General features: G+C 39.6%; 1 protein-coding gene across 11 annotated transcripts in view; it reads left to right on the forward strand.

Annotated features, from left to right (window-relative positions):
* The window catches only part of DIDO1 (death inducer-obliterator 1), a 106,973-nt gene that overhangs the window by 73,514 nt on the left and 10,881 nt on the right, over positions 1-22,578 (forward strand). For 10 of the 11 annotated variants that reach the window (XM_075901068.1, XM_075901064.1, XM_075901065.1 and 7 more), the window contains 8 exons: positions 826-985; positions 1,744-1,860; positions 2,074-2,181; positions 7,943-8,078; positions 8,798-9,338; positions 10,764-10,917; positions 13,707-13,796; positions 15,573-15,768. In XM_075901068.1, the coding sequence (XP_075757183.1) occupies positions 826-985; positions 1,744-1,860; positions 2,074-2,181; positions 7,943-8,078; positions 8,798-9,338; positions 10,764-10,917; positions 13,707-13,796; positions 15,573-15,768 (1,502 nt within the window). Of the gene's footprint in view, positions 1-825; positions 986-1,743; positions 1,861-2,073; positions 2,182-7,942; positions 8,079-8,797; positions 9,339-10,763; positions 10,918-13,706; positions 13,797-15,572; positions 15,769-17,181; positions 19,710-22,578 lie in introns of those variants that run through there. The other variant, XM_075901074.1, reaches the window with a different exon arrangement.

Here is a 22,578-nt window from a genome sequence, read left to right on the forward strand (position 1 = left end):
AAGTGAAATAGCTGATATGAGCTTTAACAGTGAAGTAAAGAAAGTTTGGTAATATCTCATACTCAGAAGTAAAAATTACAAATGCACAGAAAAATAATTGAATGCTTAATGTTCTTAAAGGGCAGGTAAAAAAAAACCCACCTTCTCTTATGATGCAATAGTAATCACAATAAATAAAAATCAGTTATAGTCAAACACTAAAGCATCATATGATTTTAAACTATTGCTAATTAGTTTTAAAATTTAAAAAAATCAGAGCTCAGTATGCAAACAAGTACAATGTCATCTTAACTATTGCTCCTTAGTGATAGGGAAAATAAACTTGTAATTGATAGACCAAACTTGTCATTCATGGGTGCTTAAACCACCTTTCACCCCCCCTCTCCCATGACACATTTTGCCATGGCAAGTGCAATTATGAATGCTGTTCCTGCCAATAGCAAAGGTCGCTCATTGGGATAGAAGTAGTTTGTCAGCAGAAGTGCTGACAAAAAGCATTTACATGCACTGACTTTTAGCGACAGGGTTGTGTTGACTCAGCCTTGTTGCTAAAAGCTGTATAGTGCAGACTATGCAGACCTAACTTCTTATAATCTCCTTCAAAAGTGAAAACAAAAATACTTGTATGTGGAATTTTGCCTCTTACACTCTGCATCTGCAAACATTTAAGTGTGTGATTAACTTCACACGTGTGTAAAATCTAAAAAGAAAATTTATGAATTCAATGAGGCTACTCACAAGATTGCAAAAATTATTTAATATCAACACTGTATTTCAAGGACATTTATTTATTTATTTATTTATTTATTTATTTGTTTTGTACAGAGTCAATGATAGTGACGATCTGATCATGACAGAGAGTGAAGTGGGAAAGATAGCACTGAATATTGAAAAGGAAATGTTTAACTTATTTCAAGTTACAGACAACCGATATAAGAGTAAATATCGCAGTATCATGTTCAATCTCAAGGACCCAAAAAATCAGGTTTGTGTTCTTAAACGTTGGGTATATGCTAAAATATATGAACCCTCTTTAATACTAACATTTTTTAATTTCCATCCTCAAAACTCTACTGGCTCTAAATTGTGAGCCTGTAGAATTTATCTGTAGTTATTAAAAAATCATTCGTGTTTTGACCAAAAAAAAAAAAAAGGAATTTTATCATACCATTATCCAAAAAGTCTTAGGTGTGTAGTTTATTAATTCCTAGCAAGCTTGGTTACTTTGATTCAGAATACGATACTGCTTATAATGATATATTGGGCAAAGCTGGTAAGAAATTCCAGCTCTCTACCTTTCTGGCATTGTGTGACATGCATTGGATTACCTCATCCAGAGTGGATCCACAAATTCACAGGAGATTAACAGACTTATATATTTTTAAAAGCATCAACTGAATGCCTGTGAAAATGTAGACTTGAGAGCAGAGGAAGCTGAGGTTCTGTTTATTCACAGAACAGGCATAACATGAGTAATGGTAATGCAAGCTTTTCTCACGCCGCTTTGGAAATGGTTTACCTTGTACTGAAGAATTCTAGCAGTCAGAAGTGGCTAATCAATATGTCTGTTCAACACTTAGTATCTGTGTTTACTAAGCCCCTTCAGTTTTGCTTCACTTAGTATCTTTTAATAGGGAATTCATAAATCAAGGAATAAAGTTAATTCTTCTGCATCAAGAATCTTCTTTACTAGTTATTATCTATTAGTATTCAACATGGCAGTAAAGTAGGATTTTGTTTCAGGGGCTTTTCCATCGTGTTCTTCGTGAAGAAATTTCTTTGTCAAAGCTAGTGAGAATGAAGCCAGAAGAACTTCTCTCGAAAGAGCTGTCTGTGTGGAAAGAGAAACCAATTAAATCAGTAAGTAATATAATTGTATTTAGCATGTATTCACATACAAATTGTTGCTGCACTAAAGTTTGTTAATATTTGTTTAGGGTGAGAATTTTGACAGACCAATATGTTTAGTAACCATCAGTGGTTACTGAAAGAATAGGTAATAGAATACAAAGTGGCGATAGACATGAATATGTGGGGTTTTGGTGTTAGAATATAATTTTATGCTTTTCTTAGATACCAGAGTCAAGAAGTAAGTCTCATGAAAGCAAGAAGTCAGCCATAAAACAGGAAAATATACCAGATGTAAATATGGAAGATTCTCCACCAGTGTCTGACTCAGATGTAAGTATAAAAAGTTAAGTGCCAAAGCACTGAGAAAAATATATAGCAACTTGTCTGCAAACCATTCACCAAAAAATGAGACGGTTTTAAAATAAGTTTTAAAAAAAAAACATTTGTGTGTTATAAATATTTGCATTTTAATTTTGGCAGTGAAATAAGCTTAATAATGGGCTCACTACTGTAGATATAAAACAGTTACTTACATTGTATCTGTTGTTCTTCAAGATGTGTTGCTCATGTCCATGACAGATAGGTGTGTGCTCGCTGCGTGCATGGATCCCGGAGCTTATTTTTCCTTAGCAGTATCTGTTGGGCTAGTCAGGGAGCACCTTGGAATGGCGCAGCTATATCAGTGCATATATACCCCTGCTGGCCCTCCACCCCCTCAGTTCTTTCTTGTCGGAGTCTGACAAAGGGGAGACAGATGGGATTTGGAATGGACATGAGCAATACATCTCGAAGAACAACAGTTACAAGATAAGTAACCATTTTTTCTTCTTTGAGTGCTTGCTCATGTCCATTCCAGTTAGGTGACTCCCTAGCAGTACGTGGAGTCGGCGATTAATCTGCAGTGGTCTGCAACACAGCCCTACCAAAAGGCTGCATCATCCCTGGCCTGCTGCACAATACATGAGCTGTGAACAGAGGACCATGTGGCTGCTCTGCAGATCTTGAGAATAGGCACCTGCGCAACAAATGCCATCGATGAGGCCTGTGCCCTTGTAGAGTGGGCCGTAAGAGGGGGCGCTGGTCTATTAGCATGGCCATAGCACATTAATGCAGGATGTAATTCAGGAGGACAAGCACTGTGCTGATACTGGGAGGCCCTTCATTGTTTCAGCTACGGAAATAAAAGAGTTGTGGAGACCTATGAAATTCTCTTGTCCTATCTGTGTAGAAGGCTAAGGCCCTCCTAATGTCCAAAGACTGTAGAGACCACTCTTCAGGCATTGAATGAGGTTTCAGGAAGAAAACTGGGGGTGTAGATACCCTGGGACATGTGGAATTGGCAGACCACCTTAGGGAGAAACGTATGGTTGGGAGCAAAGCTTAACCCTGTCATTTAGGAAGACCGTATATGGGGGTTCCCATGTGAGGGCCCTCAGTTTTGAGACCCTACTGGTTGATGTGATAGCCAATAAGAAGGCCACTTTCCACAACAGGTGTTTCAATGAGCAAGTAGCTAAAGGTTCAAAAGGTGCGCTCATAAGTCTCGTAAGAAGCAGGTTAAGGTCCTAGTGGAGTAAGGGCTGGCGAACATACAGGTACAGCCTGTCCACCACCTTGAGGAATTGCTTAACCATCGCATTTGCAAATACCATCCTGCTTCCTTCCACTGGAGGGGAACACTGCAATAGCTCTGCAGGGACAAAATGAAGGGGCCATGCTATCTGAGCTGCAAAAGGTAGTCCAAAATGAGAGGGATGGGGCCCCACATTGGATCCGTGCCTGCCTGGGTGGTCCATAGGGAAAAATGCTTCCACTTCACCGCTTTTGCAGCTCTAGTGGAGGGCTTCCTGCTTTCCAAAAGGACCCTCCTCACTGCCTCTGAACAGAGGTATTTAGGCCCTGCTAACCATGCCATGAGGTGGAGAGATGACAAGTTCAACTGACATAGCCGCCCCTCCCCCAGGTCCTGAGTAATCAAATCTGGTACCAGTGGCAGCACCAGTGGTTCTTCCACCAGGAGGTCCAGGAGAGTGGTAAACCAGTGTTGATGGGGCCACGGTGGTGCTATCTTGATGACTGAAGCCCTGACCCTCCTGAGGAGGATTTTGTGCATTAGTGGGAATGGGGGGAACGCATTTACGAGTTGATAGAGCCACTGCACCTAGAGAACATCCTTATGGGACCCACCCACTGACCCAGGTAGGAGCAATAGCTCGGGCATTTGCTGTTTTTCTGGAATGCAAATAAATCCAGTTGGGGATAACCTACCCCCCCATCACACGTCCCCCCCCCCCGTTCCCCCCCCCCCCCCCCCCCCCACACACACACACTGGAAGACAGCTCTCAGAATGTCTGGTCTGATGGACCAATCGTGGGCCCTGAAGAACTTGCTGTCTGTCCGCTAGGACATTTCGAGTTCCCAGAAGGTATGCAGCCTCCAGGTGGAAACTGTGCAATTCACAGGTCCCAGAGGCATAGGGCTTCCTCATACAGGGGAGAGGAATGAGCTCCACTCTGTTTCTTGATATAATACATTGCAGTCGTGTGTGTGCACCAAGACCACCTTGTATTTCAAGTGGGGTAGGAACACCTGACCGCCCTGAGCTCCCTGACATTTATACGCAGAGAGCTCTCCCTTGGGGACCACATACCTTGAGTCCTGAGTTTCAACAGATGGGCATCTCAACCCATGCCCAATGTGTCTGTGACCAGCTGCACTGATGAGCTTTGTCTGACAAACGGGACACCCTTGGAGACTATCTGTTCCTGCCACCGCCAGTCTAGTGACTGAAATACGTCTTCCGGTATCATGACCACAGCATCCAGGTAGTTTGTGCACTGTCGCTAACTACATCTGGAGAGGTCCAAGCCACAGCCTTGTATGCTGCATCACACAGGAATAAGCTGTCATGTGGCCCAGCAGTTTCATACACGTTGCTGGTCTGAGGGGCAGTGCTTTGAGACCCTCGATTATGGCTCGGATAGCCATGAATTTGGCCCTGGGCAGGGAAGCCCTCACCAAAGTGGAGTCTAGCTGGGTCCCAACCAAGTCTATTACTTGAGTAGGATTGAGCATGGATTTCTCCTCATTTATGAGGAGACCCAGTCTGTGGAACAGAACCCTGACAAGGTCTATGTGACGCATAACCTGTTCCCTGGACAACCCCCCGATTAGCTAATCATCCAGGTAAGGCAGGGATGGGCAACAATTTTTGACCAGGGGACACTTCAGAAATTTTTGAAGTGGCCCCAGGCTGCCCTGGAAAGGGTGAGACCTCAGACAGAAGGGGTGGGGACAGAACACTTCTGTGCTTCCCCACCCATAGACACTGATTGGTCTGTGGCTGGGGGAGCATGTGAAGTCTTGGCAGTTCTGTCTAGGTGTAGGTATACTTCCTTGCAATGTCATGCAGGAGTCCACCCTGCCTTCTGAGACGGCCCCAAACTCCTGCCTAGACTCCTGCAGAAGGAAGAATTTAAACTTATCCACGGCCAACCACATATTATACGCATATTTGCTCAGCATCGCCTGCTGATTTGCAATGTGCAGCTGCAACCCCCCTGAGACATAGGCCTTTTTCCTTGGCAGGTCCATTTTTTGGGGTTCTTGCCTTTTGGCTTAGATCTGAGCGGGCCTTGTCTTTTCTTCTGGCCAGCAGCCTGGACCATCAGGGAGTCCAGGGCTAGATGGGCAAAGATATGTTAATGTCCCACCTGAGGAACAAAGTAACACCTTTCCACCCATTTTTGGGTGGGTGGTATGGAGGCAGGCGTTTGCCACTGGATTTTTAAAATCCTAACCACCATCTTATTCAGTGGCAATGCTATCCTGGCTGGGACATCTCCTTTCAAAATATCTAGCATCGAGTCGGATTCCTCCAGGATCTCCTCCACTTGCACACCTAAATTGGCCACAAGCTGTCGGAGAAGTTCTTGGTGTGCCTTGGCATCCATTGTGGGCAAGGGGAGCGTGGAATTGGCTAATGCCTCATCTGGCGATGAGGAGGAAGACTCCCTTATCAGATGTTGATTGCCATGCCCCTCCACCATCTGCTGTGGGGTGCAACTGTGGTAGAGTCTGAGGCAGGTTATCATTGCTCTCCACCAGAGGCCTCATTATCTCCTTATAAGAGGACTGATCGGGCTCTGAGGCTGGGACCCTTGACAAGAGGGTGGTGGAAGGAGTACCTCTAAAATGTGTAGCCATTGACACAAATCTCGACGGGTGTCTACCCTGGGCCTGGTAATATTCCTATGGCATCCAAAATAGCTACTGCGTCCACGGCTGCCATTGAGGTGGCCATGTTTGGTGCACTGTCGAGCTCCAGTGCCGGGAGCGATATCGGTGCCACAATCTCAATCTATATGAGGAGGCCTTGAAATGAACCGACTTAGCCTCTGAGTTGGATGAATAGTCCGAGTCAGACCATGACAGTATAGACAACGGTGCTAGTGAATGGTGCAACTGTGCATGCTGGGCTATCTCCACAGGTTTTGCTTTGTGGACCGGCACTGCAGGGGGCATCAACTGAGTCGCAGATGCCATGCCAGCAGATATACGGAACCCGACTGTGGGCACGGTACCGGAGGCTCTGCATGCACTTATGTGGTTGGAGCAGGGGTGAGCTGATGGCGCTATTGTCAGTGTCAGTTCTGGCTCTGTGCCGCTGTCAGCGGTGCCATTATTACTGGTGCCAGTATCACAGTCCGGAGCTGCACTAGATGACATGGTGCCAATGGCTGGATCTGATCTAACTCCAGCACAGATTTGGGCGCACAGTGGCAACCCCCTCAATAAGCTCCAGGGCAGCATCGAAGGTCTTGGAGGTCGACGGTTGCCAGACCTCTTCTGTCACCATGTCCAACACTGGACTCCCCTGACACGTTGAGCAAACCTGGTGCCTAGCTGACACAGGAGCATCATCATGCGATGCTGTGGCCAAATGCACTTCCACCTGACGCACTTTGTGGCTGCGTTTATCGGGACCGCCCCCTGTTCTCTCTCCTTTCTTGACACCAGAGACTGGGAACAGGGCCGAAGACTTGCCCAGTGCAGTGGTATGTTTCGGTGCCATGGAGGGCTCCCACACTGAAGCCAGTGCACTCTGCACCACCTTTGCTGAGTCCGGCTGAAGAGCGAACTCCAGTAAGATGAACTTCAAACAGGAATCCCACTCCTGCTTAGTTCTTGGTTTGAAGCTCCTACAAATCTGGCAACTGTCTGTAAAGTGGTCCTCCCCAAGACTCTTTAAACACATAGCTTGAAACCTTGGGGCCGGGGCATCCCCTTCCCAGTAGGGGAGAGATAAAGGGCAAATTCCCCTCAGAACCATTTAACAACTATTAACACGATAAAGAACTTTAACTAACACTATATGCAAAAGGCTAAGGATCAGACTAACAGGAGAGTCAAGCGCTCCAGGTCCAGCTACCCTCACGGATAGTAAAAATTAACTGAGGGGGTGGAGGCCCAACAGGGGTATATCTGCAGGGATATAGCACCACCACTCCAGTGGGCTCTCTGGTTGGCCCAACTACTAAGGGGAAAAAAGCTCCAGAATCTGTGCACGTTGTCTGCATACGCCTAACTGGGATGGATATGAGCAAGCACACGAAGAAGAATCTTAAAAATCAGACACTATATATTCATCTCTTTGCTGATTTTAAAACTATACTAATTTTTAGAAATTATCTTTCTGAAGAGTTGATCTATACTTTCTGCTAACCTTCTATATGAAAACACAATAATATCTGTTTGGATACTGGGAAAACTTCTGATTGGATAGAATGTATTTTTGATGTCAGAAGGGGAATGATAACTTTTAAAAAAGAGAGTTCTTGATTTCCTCCAGTATTTCCTTATTAAAGACTAAGGAGAAAAGAAGAAATAAAAAGTGAAGTTATAGCTTTTATAATGTATAAAGAATGTTTTCAAAACGCAATGCCTTTTCATATGTGCTAATGAGACCAGATGATGTGTCAGGATTTTTGTTAAAATAGCTAAAATTCAAATTATGGATTACACAGCCTTGATATATTTGAAATTAATGAATAACCAGTAATTTTTGTTTTTGCATTTGTCCATTTTTAGGAGCAGCAAGAATCAGCCCGAGATGCACCAGAGAAAAGTAGTGCTCCTCTTCTAGATATTTTCAGCAGTATGTTAAAAGACACAACAAGTCAGCATCGAGCCCATCTTTTTGACCTGAACTGCAAAATTTGTACAGGTATGAATAATCTTCCATTTAGAATTGTCAGTTTGGTTTTCTGCACAAGAAAACGTGTGTTAAGGGGCAGTCCAATATTCACTGAAATCAGTATGCTATTCTGTCTGTGTTGTCTGTCTGTTTAGTGGTGGACTTAGGACCATGTTGTGGTGGACTTGGAACCATGTTGTTTCGGTAGTCGACTTAGGACCATGTTGTTTCGGTAGTGCAGGTTGGACTTACCTGCTTTGGTACCCTCGGGACCTGAGTGGTCCCAGATGAGGGATTTTTCTGGACCAGGGAAAGTCATTTCAGGCTCCCTGCTGCGCCCTTTCCCTCCCCTTCCTCTCTCTCTCCCCCGGGCTTCCTGGCTTCCCTCTCGCAGCCCAGCTGCAAGCGCTTCCAGGCTCCCACCCTCCCGCAGCACACCTGGACTTTTTGATTCAGGAACATCCGTGGTCATGCCGAACTAGGGAAACTCAGATTTTAAAGGTGCAACCTGTACAGTTAATTGAATCAACCGGTCCTTTTTGTAAGTGTGTAGAATTAATATAATGATCATTTTGTTCAGACCATCTTAGCTCTCTTTTTTAAAATGTATTTAGTTTAGGCAGTAAACTCTGTTTTCTGTTTCGAGAGAGAAGAATTCTCAACTGCAAATGCTAAATAAATGATTTGTTTTTTCTTTCCAGCATGATTTTTATATGAATAACAATAAAAAATGTTTGTCTAATTTAAAGGTCAGGTTTCAGCATATGATGATGAACCAACACCAAAGAAATCTAAATTGTCAGTGACTTCTTCTAAAAAGACGGAGACACAATCAAAACCAGAAGTAAAGCCAAAATATGAAAGTTCTACACCAACTACAGAGCCTGAAACAGAAGCAGTATCTGAAAACACAACAGAAACTTTTGGATCTGTAACAGAAACACTCTCTCAGTCAGTCTTGGAAACAACTTACTTCCCTACAACACAGGGGCATAATAATGCAGAATCTACTTTGCCTGAAGAGGTCTCCATTTATCCTACCTCTTGCATTGCAGGAGTTGTCACTACAGTAACTGTTTCTGGCAGGGACCCCAGAACAGCAATGAGCAATTCCTCTGGAATTGTGACCTCCACATCGCATTCCAGCCCTGCACCTGACAAAGTTTCCATGGGGGAATCCAAACAAGAAATCTCCAAATCTGTTTTAACAACCCCTAAATCAATTTTAACAAAGCCATCATCTTCACCAGATCCAAGATATTTGACAGTTCCACCATCACCAAATATCAAGTGCGTATATGTTGCATCAAACCAACCTAATGAGCCTTTCACATTATTATTTTCTGGATTAGTATGTATTTTCTATATTAAGAAGAAAGGCAGGTTAGATTTTAAAATGTCCTCATTCAGAAAATGTTTTGATTGATCATCCACTCACTTGTCCTCCCCAAATGGCAAAGTCTGCCTATGTTAACAGTAAAAGGTGTTATGAATGTTGAATAATGGGTATATAAACATTAGAGTATATAAAGAGAGTCAGCAGAGTTACTTGAGATGTACAGTCCAGAATTTCGTCCTAAAATTAAAATATTCTTAGACTTGATTTTTGGGAGTGGTTGGTTTCAATAATGGGTCTGTTTAGTAAAAGGAAAAGGGTCACTTATATTCAATATGCATAATAAGGAAAACAAACATATCCTATAATTTGGATGAAATAATTTATTGTTGTTTTGTTTGACTTTGGGGAAAAAAACTGAAATACAATGATGATTTTTAGTCATACTGAGTTCTTTACTACGAGAATGTTTTCATACATACGGTATCATTCATTTATTCAGTGGAAGATGCAAAATCCAATTAAATTTACTATATATTCTAAGATAAAAGAATATTCACATTGCTAGCCTGATTGCAAAGCATGTCCCTCACGGTATCCTTTATTCCCTATCTCAGCATATACATTTTCAAAAGCTCCTTGCATTCTTTCACCAGGATCCAGTTAATTTCCAAACATGATTTAGATAATCATTTATACCGGTTGGACCTTCCTGGTCCGCACCCTCAGGACTAACCAGTCCTGAATGAGGGGATTTGCCGGATCAGGATTGGTCGTCTGCCACTGGCCTCCCAGGATGCTGACACTCCTTCTGCCTGGCTATACTCCAGCCCCACTGCCACTGGGCTCCAGCCCTGCTGCTACAGGGCTTGGGTTCGGCATGCTGCCACCAGCCAACTGGGGTCCTTGGGGATGGAGCTCCCCAGCTGCCGCAGCCCCACTTCTGCCCCGCCCAGCTGTGGTTTCTCTGGGACGGTGCTCTGCGGCTGCCCTGCTTCTGTCAAACCCAGGGCTTCCCAGGGACGAGGCTCCGTGGCTAATTCATGTCTGCCCCGCTGCTGCGCTGGAATGGGGCTCTATGAAGACGGGGCTCGCCGGTCCCACTTCTGCCCTGCCTAGCCAGTGCTGGACTCCCTGGCTGGCTCACATTTCCAGGCTGGACTATGGATGTTGCCGGACTAGAGAGTCCAAGATTTAAGAGGTTCAACCAGTAATATGGTCAATCTGTCACTTATTTGGATTCTTAGTAGGATTAGATGTGTAAATGTTCTCTCATCTTTTTACTTGTTTGAAATGCTTGAAATAGTTGAGGAGCAGGGGGCAGAAAGAAATGACAATTTTCCTTCTAACTTTTCCTCTCTCTCAATTTTATTTTGCAGCATCACAGAGTCACGGTCACCTCAGGATGGAGATACTTCGTTCTTTCTCTCTCGTCTCAATACCATTTGGAAAGGATTTATTAACATGCAAAGTGTGGCCAAGTTTGTCACTAAAGCATATCCTGTGTCTGGGTGTTTTGAATATCTTAGTGAGGTTAGAACAGATATTTATATGTATAGAATGCATCTGTATTTTTCTCTTGTTACAAAGATTCAGTTCACTTGTTAAATATTGCTGCCCTGAAATTACAACAATACTAAATGGCATCAATTTGCTAATAGGAAAATGATTTGGCTCAGTATACCAATGTGAAATTTTTGGAGAATTTTTAGGAAGCATTTTTAATCATAAATAAACTACAAAAAGGTTTTGGTATTTTACATTATAACTATCTCTTCTGAGCATATAGTTGGTATCTGTTTGGTAAAAAACAAGCAACAATTCTGATGCTGACTAGAGATGGTCAAATAATATTTGCAAAAATCATCAAAGTGGTTATGCAGTACTTTTGAACAAGTTATTCAGCAATTTATTTTTATTCACCTTGCTCTAATACAGAACTTTAAATTAGAATATTGACACTATGGGCATTTTGTGCAAAACCACTACTGAGTTTTTTAAATACTGGTAGCAAGAATAACATTTATATTTATAAGCTTTTTATTTGAATGCATAAATCTTTCATAATACTTATAAAATAGCAGCTATTATTTCAAGCAGTGCAACTTTTACAAATATTTCCGTGTGTTACACTGAATAAAACAACTTGTTTTCTATTGAGAAACCTTTTTTTAATATAATTTCCTGTTTCCAGGAGACCACCAAAACAGTAAAGTTAAGGCTAATATCTTAAACATGCTTTCATTTTCACCTGTATTATTAAACAAGATGGGTAGGATTTTCAAAAACACTCGGAAACAGAGTTAGGCCAATTCTGGAAACTTTTGAAACTTTTGGAAATCCCACCGTACATCTAGAAATTAGGCCATAAAGGTCAGATCCAGTGCTCATTGAAGTCAACAGAAAGACTCCCACTGACTTCAGTGAGTACTCGATTTAAACTTCATCTGTAAATATGACTCCCAATAAAGTTGGAAAATTTCTGTTTTGTAGATCCAGTAAGCCAATATTAGAAGTCCAGTTTTCAGTGTTATTTTTGATCTACCTGATGCTTGGCAGTCAGGCTTTTAAATATGTCGTATATATAGGGCTTCTGCTTTTCAGGGTTTATAAATCTCATTTTTAGGGGTTATATTTTAACAGTTCTTTCATTTAATGTATCATTCCAAAATCAGGGTTTTTTCCATGCTGTCTGTTTGGATATACTGTACTGAGAAATGAATATTACATAAATTACTCATTACATTAATGCATACTTCTGAATTTTCCCTGGTGTATTGTAGGATCACGCTGTTTCAAATAGTTTTCAAATACAGTAGGGAACCTATAGTGTCCACCAACAGTGTCTGCATGTACTACTTAATATGCAATACATTGTGCTGAAGAAGTAATTCTCCACATAGTCTTCCTCACTGCTTTGAGTAGACAAACTCTTAGTACTTAGTAATCATAATCCGTGTTTTTCTGGTGTTAGTTGGATAAACAACACTGTCATTTTTAAATTTATATATTTTCTCTTTTTGTATTAGATGCATTTTATTAGTTGTCATTAAATCCTCAAATCAGAATCCCTAAACATATGGCAGCATGTGTACATATATTCAGAGAAACTTGTTCCAATCACGAAATAGAGACTTCACTTTTAAAGAGAAATATTTCTTTTATGGTAATTCCTTTTGGAACATAATTCTGTAGTTTTAAAACAAGAAACCTATTTAAAAATCCTTAACAGTTAAAGTTATTAAAAGGCTTCAGGTATGTTAGGGTCCTCTAAGCTAAAAATGGTTATTTTTTGGCTTCACTCCCTGAATTGATATTTTGAAGTGTCTATGACTATGTGTTAAGCCACTTGTGGCATGGAAAAAGCAGCAGTTTAAAAAATGGTCTCGACTTAAAACTTTCTTAGAGACATCATTTAAAAAAAATATTTTCAGGCAAACTTTGAAAAGTATGATCTTGTGGTGTTAGATTAGGTGGGCCACTTAATCTGATCCACTGTGACAGTTTATATGGTCCTCTGAGAAGTGGGAAATTGTCCTTTTATTATTTAAATTGTATAAAAACAAATGATAGAGGATATTGTATTTCTGGGAGTATGTAGATTCAAGTGACCTTATGTTGTGACAGAGTGTGCATTTGTTTATAACCAAACAGACTGGAAACTTTCTCCCTTTTTGAAGCAAATTTTATCAGGGTATTTATATTTTGTATATTATTAAAAATGAGTTTTTAAGGGCAAACTTATTATTATTTTTTAGCTGTAATATGGGAGCCATGGTAGTAATCACTTACAGTATTTGTACTGATAAAATTTCCTGTAGAATTTTGACTGAGAGGACCTGACTAGAATACACATGGCTTGTAATCATGAGTAATAACATTCTGTTAAATTGCAAGAAAGGAGAAGAATTTATACTGCTGTACTGGGACTTATGGTGTTAAAAATTACTTGTGTATAGGAAGAAGGGCTTATCTGCTCAAAGCAAAGCAAATGAGCAGATTTAGCCAACAGTACACATGGAAGTTATTCAACTTTCACTGTCATTTCTGCACTGCCTTTTCCCTTGTAACGTACTGTTTTCCTCCCAGTAATGTGCAATAACTGCACTCACCTTGCAGCTATAAAATAGGCAGTCGTGTATTAACATACAGTGTGTCTCCTAAGTCAGAAGACAGAACTGAAATATTATAATGCTATAGTCTCCTCTTCCTGGAGCATAGCATCCAACAAGCTATCGGGATGGGGCAATCTATATTGCTTTTAAACAACATATTGTATTTATGATGCTTTCTTATATTACCATGTAATACTTCTTGTTTAGGATTTACCAGATACAATTCATATTGGTGGGAGGATCTCACCGAAGACAGTCTGGGATTATGTTGGCAAACTGAAATCTTCCCTTTCTAAGGTACTCACTTAAAATCCTGTGTCTAGCAGTGAAGAAGAAAACCAGTTTTATAAAACATAATCATAGAATCCTAGAAGTGTAGGTCTGGAAGACACCTCAAGAAGTTAAGTCCAGCTCTGTGTGCTGATGCAGAACCAAAGAGGTGTAGACCAGTGTTTCTCAACCAGTGGTACGAGTATCCTTAGGGGTACTAGAGAGGAGTCTGGGGGGGCAGGTACATCAACACAACTGACATTTGAGAGAACTGAATTTTTGTTTTAAGTTTCACAGTGCTTTTTTATTTTTGTACTTTTTACACCCAAAAATTTCATCACCCACCCAGCTACGATTAAGTTGTTTAAACAAATGTGTTGCAAAGGTAGAAAAAAAACGTGTGTGTCTGAAAACTGTAGATACTGGTGGGGGTACTTTTAATTTTCTTTTAAAGGTGTACTTTATAAAAAACGGTTGAGAAACATTAATGTAGACCATCCCTGACAGGTGTTTTCCCACCCTGTTCTAAAAAGCCTCCAGCGATGGGGATTCTGCAACCTTTCTTGGAAGCCTTAACTACACTTATAAAATTTTTCCTAATATCTGCCCTAAATTTCCCTTGCTGCAGATTAAACCCAGTACTACTTATCCTATTTTAAGTGAATATGGAGAATTGATCAACATCATCTTTATAATAGCCATTAACATATTTGAGGACAATTATCAGGTTTCCCATGTCCCTTTTTTTAACCTTACCTCATAGGTCATGGTTTCTTAACCTTTTATTATTTTTATTACTCCTTTCTGGTGTCTCCTTAATTTGTGCAATTTGGCCTCAGCAGCACTCATGAGAGCAGGACATTTACCTCTCATATCTTATATACGACAGTCCTGTTAATACATGCCATAACGATATTAGTCTTTTTTGCAACTGCATGACATAGTTGAGTCCTATTCATTTTGTAATTTACTAAACTTGCAGATCCTCTTTCAGCACTATTACCACCTAGTCAGTTATCCCTGTTGCTTACTGTTGGCATTTGACTTTTTTCATTCCTAAGTCTAGTACTTTGTACTTGTCTTTATCAAGTTCAGATATAGTTTTAATTTGCTAAGGGTCCAATATTATCTGAGATAATACCCAGAAATCCAGTGGAAACACTTAAAAGTTAATATTTTTATATAGGATTTATTGAAGAAAAGTGTAAATTTGTGTATTTTCATGCTTTGCAGTGTTGAATGGCTCAAATGCCTTCCTTACTGCTCTTTTCTGAGTAAATTAGTGCACTACGTGAACCAAGAACATTTAATTTTTTAGTATTAAATAATTATATTCAAGTTTAAAAGAGGACAAAGTGATTATGTAATATAGGTCAGAGGTTTTACCTTTAAAACGCATTGGTGAAATGGAAAATCCATGCATTGCAATATTATTATTTGTCATGCTGTATCATAGTAAGAGTATTCCCTTAATGTTGCTGGAATGCTCAGATTACTGATTTATTAAGAGGCAATATTTAGATGCAAGATAACAAGTAATGCTTGTTTTCAAAACTGTATAGAGCTTAAAACGAATTATATTTTTATTTTAAAATAATAGTTTTAGACATAGCGATAGTCATTTCAATTACAATATTGCTCTAATTTAGGCATCTGATGTTGGTTATTGCCACAATTTATAGAATATTGTTTTTCTTTTAATTAAAAGTGAAATATTTTCCAGTATAGTAACATCCCATTTAGCACTTCATTTGCTGGTTTAGCACTAGATGAACAATATCCCCTTGTACTTTTGTATTGTAGGAACTGTGTTTGATTCGTTTCCACCCTGCAACAGAGGAAGAGGAAGTGGCCTATATTTCTCTCTACTCCTATTTTAGCAGTCGTGGTCGTTTTGGTGTTGTAGCTAATAACAACAGACACGTCAAGGATCTCTATCTGATCCCACTGAGTGCTAAGGACCCAATTCCATCCAAACTCTTGCCCTTTGAGGGACCAGGTAAGCACATGATTTGTGGGAGGCTAACTGGTACCCCTATTAAATCATAATTTCAAGCATTCTAACCGAGACAAATGATCTTACTGATTTTAGGTGTAACACATGCCCTGAAGTAAGTACCAATGGAAAAGTATTTCATTCTGTAAAAATAGTCGTACAAATGAAACCTGAAATTTAGGGGTAGCAATAAGTAAACTCTGCCCCAAAGATAAAATAACCTATAATCTATGCAGTGTTTTCAGCAATAGTCTTGGCCTACCCATTATTATGAGCATAAATTTGTCCATAAAATTTGGTACATAGAACAATCGTTATATAAAAACACCACTCCCACACATCTCAGCACCAAGCCAGCAGGAAATTCCAACTTTTGGAAAGCACAAGAATCAAGATACTGACTCAAATGAAAGGTAACTTTTGCAACAACCTCACTGCACCATCATCTCATTTTAACTATGACTTTTTTCCTGAGTGCTTATGTTCTAAAGGGAAGAGGAAACTCCAGCTAAATCATTAAATGTGAAAGACAGGCTTGCTTTAAAAAAAAAAAAAAAAAAAGCCATTTCCCATTCCAGCAGGAATCTGGTGTAGGAAGATTACATAATCACAGTCCTGATCAGATTCATATATGTTTTCTTTCGTTCTATTTTATAAAATAAATTGGGAAGAGGGAAAAAAGTTCAACTTCAGCTTGCTCTTCTGCCTGTGTGGTGGGCATGGTGACTGAATGAAGAAGTAAGAGTGACGGGAGTGTGAATTAATCTTCATATTTCACTTTTTATAGTGAGATGAATGTTGTCTAATACTGAGGATGAAAGAGGAGCATAAATTCAGTCTCTAAACAAGAATTTGGTTTTGACACAAGGCTGCAAAGGCTTAAAAGAGTATGAGATTCAGGCAGCACTCAGTTGTTCTGGTGTTTTTACAAAATACTTTAAAGAGTGAACAGCAAGGACCAGATCCTCCTGTGTGCTGAATTCCTTTCTTAAGAAGCTGAATGTCCTCAACTTCCATATGCTCAAAGGTTTTAGGACCCAACTAAACAATAAAATGTTCTCAAATAAACCTCATAAACACAAATAATAGAGTGTTTCATAGTTGGGCCAACTCTTCGTGCCAAGTGTAAAAAGAATATTTTGATGCCACTCCCTTCTTGTCTTTCTCATGCCATTTTTGAGAAGCTCACTTTGAAGATTCCCAGCTTTAGATAGTGGGGAAGAAATGCTAATAGTGCAATCATCCATGAAGGGAACATGCTCCAGGCCCCATTCTTGGACATACTTGATCTGTTCTTATCTATCAGGTACTTGTATGATCCGCATCATAATATCTGAGCACCTCACAACCTATAATATATTTATTCTTACTAGTCCTTTGTGAGGTAGGGGAAACACTGTTATCCCTATTTTACAGTTGGGGAACCGAGTAATAAAGGCACAAAGTTATGTGCCAAAGGTCACACAGAAGATCTTTGAAGTGGGGAACGGAAGTCTCTTCCACTGTAGACCATGATGAACATGAGGAATAAGAATGGCCCACCAATCAGTGCGAAGGAGCCTGCAGTCCTGTGTAGAATCACTTAAGCAGAGTATTTTAAGGGACTAAAATAATCTGCGCCTGGTACTAGCTTTTGATTTTTGTCTAGCTTTGTAAGTTTCCTTTTTTATTTAATTTTAAATAAAATCTTCCTCTGATCTTCAGAATCTGGCAAATGTGGATAAATTAATCCTTTTAAAATCTTAGTAGAAACTTGCAGAGATGACATATGGGCCTTGCATAGGCCTTCTGCACTACAGTGAATTTTTCCCAAGACCCAATTTTACACCCATAAATGGATTGCGTTCTAGTCAGACAAAGGTTACATTTCTAGAATTCCACGTTTCTATTTAAATCTTTCTCAAATTCTAGAATTAAGGCATACCAAGGATAAAGCTGAAATTGCAACAAGCTATTGAGTTTTAAAATCAACATCATTTTTATAAAACATCTGCCCTTTCACAAATAGAATAGTGAGTGTTGTGTGGCTTTTTTCTTTCTTTTTTTTTTTCGAGGAGGAGATTCACAAAGATTTTCAAAAGTGACTAATGATTTGAGTACCTCAGTTTAGGTTTCTGGACTAAAGGAGTCTAATTTTAACATCTCTTTCTGAAAATCAGGCCCCTTAAAAGTGTCTGATGTTGAACACTAAATATCACTAGTTACTTTTGAAAATCTGGGCCTTTTAATTTTGTTTGAATTTTTACATGGTACAGATGTGTCTGCCTATGTTTATGTGCCAGAAAAGGTAGTGTTATAAAAAAACAATATATTTCTTGAAGAGGGGTGTGTTTTTTTTATTTAAAGTGTATAAATCCAATGTGATGCTGTTGGACTCTAGAGAGGAAATTACATCTGCCATCTGGGCCTTCCAGTGGTGGTGGTGAAGTAAAGAGTAAAATGAGGGAATGACCCCTCTTCCCCAAAAGAAATGTATTTTAAAATTAAAATTTTTGGAGAGTATCACAATAAATTAACTGGCATTCCTAATTAGGTGAGTTTAACATTTGTAGTTAATTATTTACAGGATTGTTTTAAGCCTAGAATTACGGGCATCCACACAAGAGAGCAGGGGTGGCCAAATTTACCAACTCTCTGAGCTGCATTGTAGGGATGTAGTTGAGTAGTCCAGTTGAGGCTTATTGGGTAGTCGAGTCAACTACTTGAAATCCTCCTTTCCCTTGTTGCCTCTGTATCACAGGCAGCTAGGGTCGGGGGGAGAGCTGCAGCCAGTGCTGGGGGGAGCCAGCTTAAAAGCTGGTTCCCCCCCATCACTGTCTCCGTGGTGCTGCCTGGCCCCTGCACTGCTGCCTCTATAGGAGGCAGCAGGAGTGGGGGGCGGGGGGACAGCAGGGGAAGCTACCGTGAAGCAGCCTCTGCCCTTGGGGCTCAGGCTTGCCACAGGCAGAAGCTGCTCCGCATCCTACAGAGCATCCTTTATTCACAGTGGCTGGGGCTGGCCATCTGCTGTAACAGACCCTGTTTGTGAAAGGTCCCAGCTTCCCATTGGCATCACTTGCGGACAGTGGCTACTGGACCCAACACAAGCTAGGACTGAGGAAGCCTGGCTTAGTTTGCTCGCAGCAAGTCCAGGAGCTACCTCTGCTGCAGCTCCACAGTTTAAATGTAGTAGGAGTCAGGCTGCCTACCCACCCAGCTCTTGCTACATTTAAACTGCAGAGCCACAGCGAGGAGTAACTCCCAGAGGCTTCCTCCAAGTTTGAGAGCCAGAGTGCCTGCTGGAGCTTGGTGCTTCAGTCCCATAAGAGGCATGTGATGGGGCTCAGGTCTTCAGCCCTGCTCCTGCTGAAGCCCTGAACCCCAGTAGGTGGACTCAGCAGAACTGAAGTTCTGAGACACCCCCCACACCCTGCTGCAAGGCAGAGGTCCCAAGGTCTCCTTTCCACCAAATCTAGGGGGTGAAGAAATGGTGGGGGAGAGAGAGGCTCTGAGAACTGAACTTTAATGGTAAAAGAGCCACGTGTGGCTCATGTGTTTAGCCATCCATGTTAAAAGAATCTGAAAATAACATCTCTTTTCATCTAAAGTGTATAATAAGTGCAGATGCAACTTTTAGGTCTGAAAGATGGGGAGGGCATATGGTTTAAATAAAAGACCAATAAAACACTCTTAAACTTAGATTTCTGCCACCAGATGTTCCTAGCAAGTGTGAACTGATAGGTCAGTGTTTTTCATAAAAGTGTTTAATTGCATTCATATTTTTAAACTAAAAAAGGAATATTGATTTTTTTTCAGGTAAGCACCTTTTCTCTGTTCTTTTATGTATGTGTATATGTATTAATACCACTGGATAAAAAATATTGTAATTCACATTTTCAAGTAACCTCAGATGGAATTTACTGTTTTTTTCTTCTTTAGTCAATAAAAGTATTTTATGGAATGTGGTCATTGTCTCTTTAAATGTAAAGTGTAAATGTTGTGTAACAGTCACATTATACCTTCAATTGGTTTAACAAGCAACTAGAATTACTTAAGAGCGCAAGCAGTAAATAGATGATCTCATAAAAAAACCAAACTTTTTCTGCTACCATTTCAAAAATCCTAGCCCTAAGATACTGGATCTGTGCAGAAGAATGGCATTACACAAGTACAGATTACACATTTCTCTCCTGTTTGTCGTAGACTAACAAAATGAAACCGGTGACATCTAAACTATAACTGTACCTATTGCTTCTTGGAAAAAAACTTTCACATCTATTTCCTTACACTTAATTGAGATTTAAAAATGGAGGGAAAATGAAATAATATCCATTGGTTACATTCATAAGAATACTAGTGTATCTGAAATATTATCAGCCGGCAATTCCAGTTATTCCAGTAGGAGTTTACTATGTTTTACTGTATCATCCCTAAATATTGTCTGAATAGCTCATATACATACATTAGCACTTCTCATATGTCAATCTCAAAGCACTTCTTCCTATTTTACAGATGGGAGAAGCACACAGAATATATATGACTTACCTAAGGTCAGACAGTGAGTGAGTAGCTGAGCTGAAATAGAGCTTAGGTCTCCTGTCGCCTACTCCTGTGTCCTATATGCTGGACTGTGCTGCCACATAACATGCTTCCTTTCCGTTACATTTTACTTTATCAGGTGCACAAATCTAGAGGAGGAAAACAAATCGTCAGTATAAAAAGTGTCACAGCACTTGGTGTTCAGTGGAAACACTTGCTTTTTTTCTTTCTGATTGTTTGAATCATACCAGAAAAAATTGGTGTAAATTTGACCTTGAATCTCTGTAGTGAAGTGATTACACAATTTTTAAAATTATTTTTATTACAGTGATAAAGGATCCTACACCTGGACAAGGATCCCAAAGTGCTAGGTGCTTATTTTATTGGTCTTTTTGAATACATATACATGCTTTGCCACCACATAATTTGCCACCCTTCCAATACTCCCTCCCCCCCTTTTTGTTGTCCACCTTAACTGATGGGGTGAAAATTGCTCCTTGGCTTTGTCCTGTTACCCCTTTACATACTTACAGTATTGTCTTCCTTCAAGGATGGAGGTGCGGGAGTGGGGGAGAGAGAGGAGAGGAGGGTTTGCTATGGACTGAATGTAGTTTTTTACTTTCTTCAAGTCTCACTTCAGTCATTCTCTGTATCCAATTTTTTTTTAATTCACTGAATAAGACTGAACTCAGTGCTCCTGCTGATTTCTGAATGGAACTGAAATGACTCATCTGATTTCTTTCTATATAGATACTAAGTCCCGCAATACAGTTCTATGAAGTAATTTTCTTTATTTTATTTTTGCAACTGTTTTTATTGACCTCATTATAATACTACCCACGAACTCTTCTCTGTGCCTCTGTTTTTCCACACTGTATATATAATTTTGGTTCTTGTCCCACTAAACTTCATTTTGATTTTTCTTAATATGGTATTTTAATTCTCCTGTCTTTTGTATTGTCTGTAAATATTGTATCCACACATCCATATTTGCCACGCTGATAATGAAAACAGCAAATAGTAATGGAGCCAGAATGGATATCTGTGTAACTTCATTCAGTACCTACTCAAACACTGAAACTCCCCCTATACAAGGATTAATAATTGCTGGTTGATACCATTTTTAATCCACTTCTGTATCTCTGATTCAGAGTTCTATAGTTTTTTTGTGAGACTTTGACATGAAATTCTGTCAAATACTTATTAATTTAAAGTAGATGCATTTCAATGAAAAATCAATATACTATATTCTGTCTCTGTAGACTTGTGGATTTGATCACTTACAATGGTAAATATTTTTTTCTGAAAGTGTGCAACAATATAGATACTTCCTCTGCTAAATCTTTCTACTCCACACACTACTTACAGTGCACTGAAATATTTGGTGATATTCTCAAAAAGATAAATCTTTACAACAATAGTTGGAAAATAACATTGGATATATCCTTCATATAGAAGTATACTCTTTCATCTCAGTAGATATATTAAAAACAACAGAAGAAAATGGCACAAATATTCATCATAGAAAAATAAGATTATGTCATTGAGCAAATATATTTTAAGTTACTGAATCTGTACATACTTTCATACGAAGAACAAAATTCCAAATGGCAGTTTTAATTATCTAACCTGTGATCAGTGAGAGGATTTAATTTGAGCTTGCAATAATGAAAGTATATTTATATAAGGAGAAGAAAGGCAAGCATATCAGGAATGAACATTTAGCATATCCCGTATTTCTGTGGCCGGAGTTTAACAAAATCAGCAGCTGGACTTGATGCATACAGTGGGATAAAATCCTTTATAGAAATAATATAAACTAATCTGGCATTAAAATATATCTACTAAATTCATTTTGTTACATTAGTTTACAGCACTTATAAAATGCATTGCCACTTGAAAACCAGTTATGAAGGATTAGATGGAGAACAGGGCCAACATTTTCAAACTTTGGTTCCTCAAATTAGGCACTTAAAGTGATATCTGGACATCTACAGGGGTTGTCTGATCTTTATAAATGGTGGTCATTCACAAATCCCTTTACATTCAACAATTGCTAAATATGCATAGTGCATTTTAAAATCAGGCCACTTGTGGATATAAGAAACTTTTTGACCTGGGTTTATGAAAATGTATTTAAACAAGATACTAGCACATTTTTATTACAAAATTTGTAAAGATCTTATTTTGATGAAATTTGGAATATATAATTGAAAGGCCAGGGTTATGTACAATTTGATATGAACTATTATCAAATAGTTATTTGATAACTTATCAAATATCAATATCAAAAGA

The sequence above is a fragment of the Pelodiscus sinensis genome, chromosome 18 (genome assembly GCF_049634645.1).
Source record: "Pelodiscus sinensis isolate JC-2024 chromosome 18, ASM4963464v1, whole genome shotgun sequence".
In the NCBI taxonomy this organism is placed as follows: Eukaryota; Metazoa; Chordata; order Testudines; family Trionychidae; genus Pelodiscus; species Pelodiscus sinensis.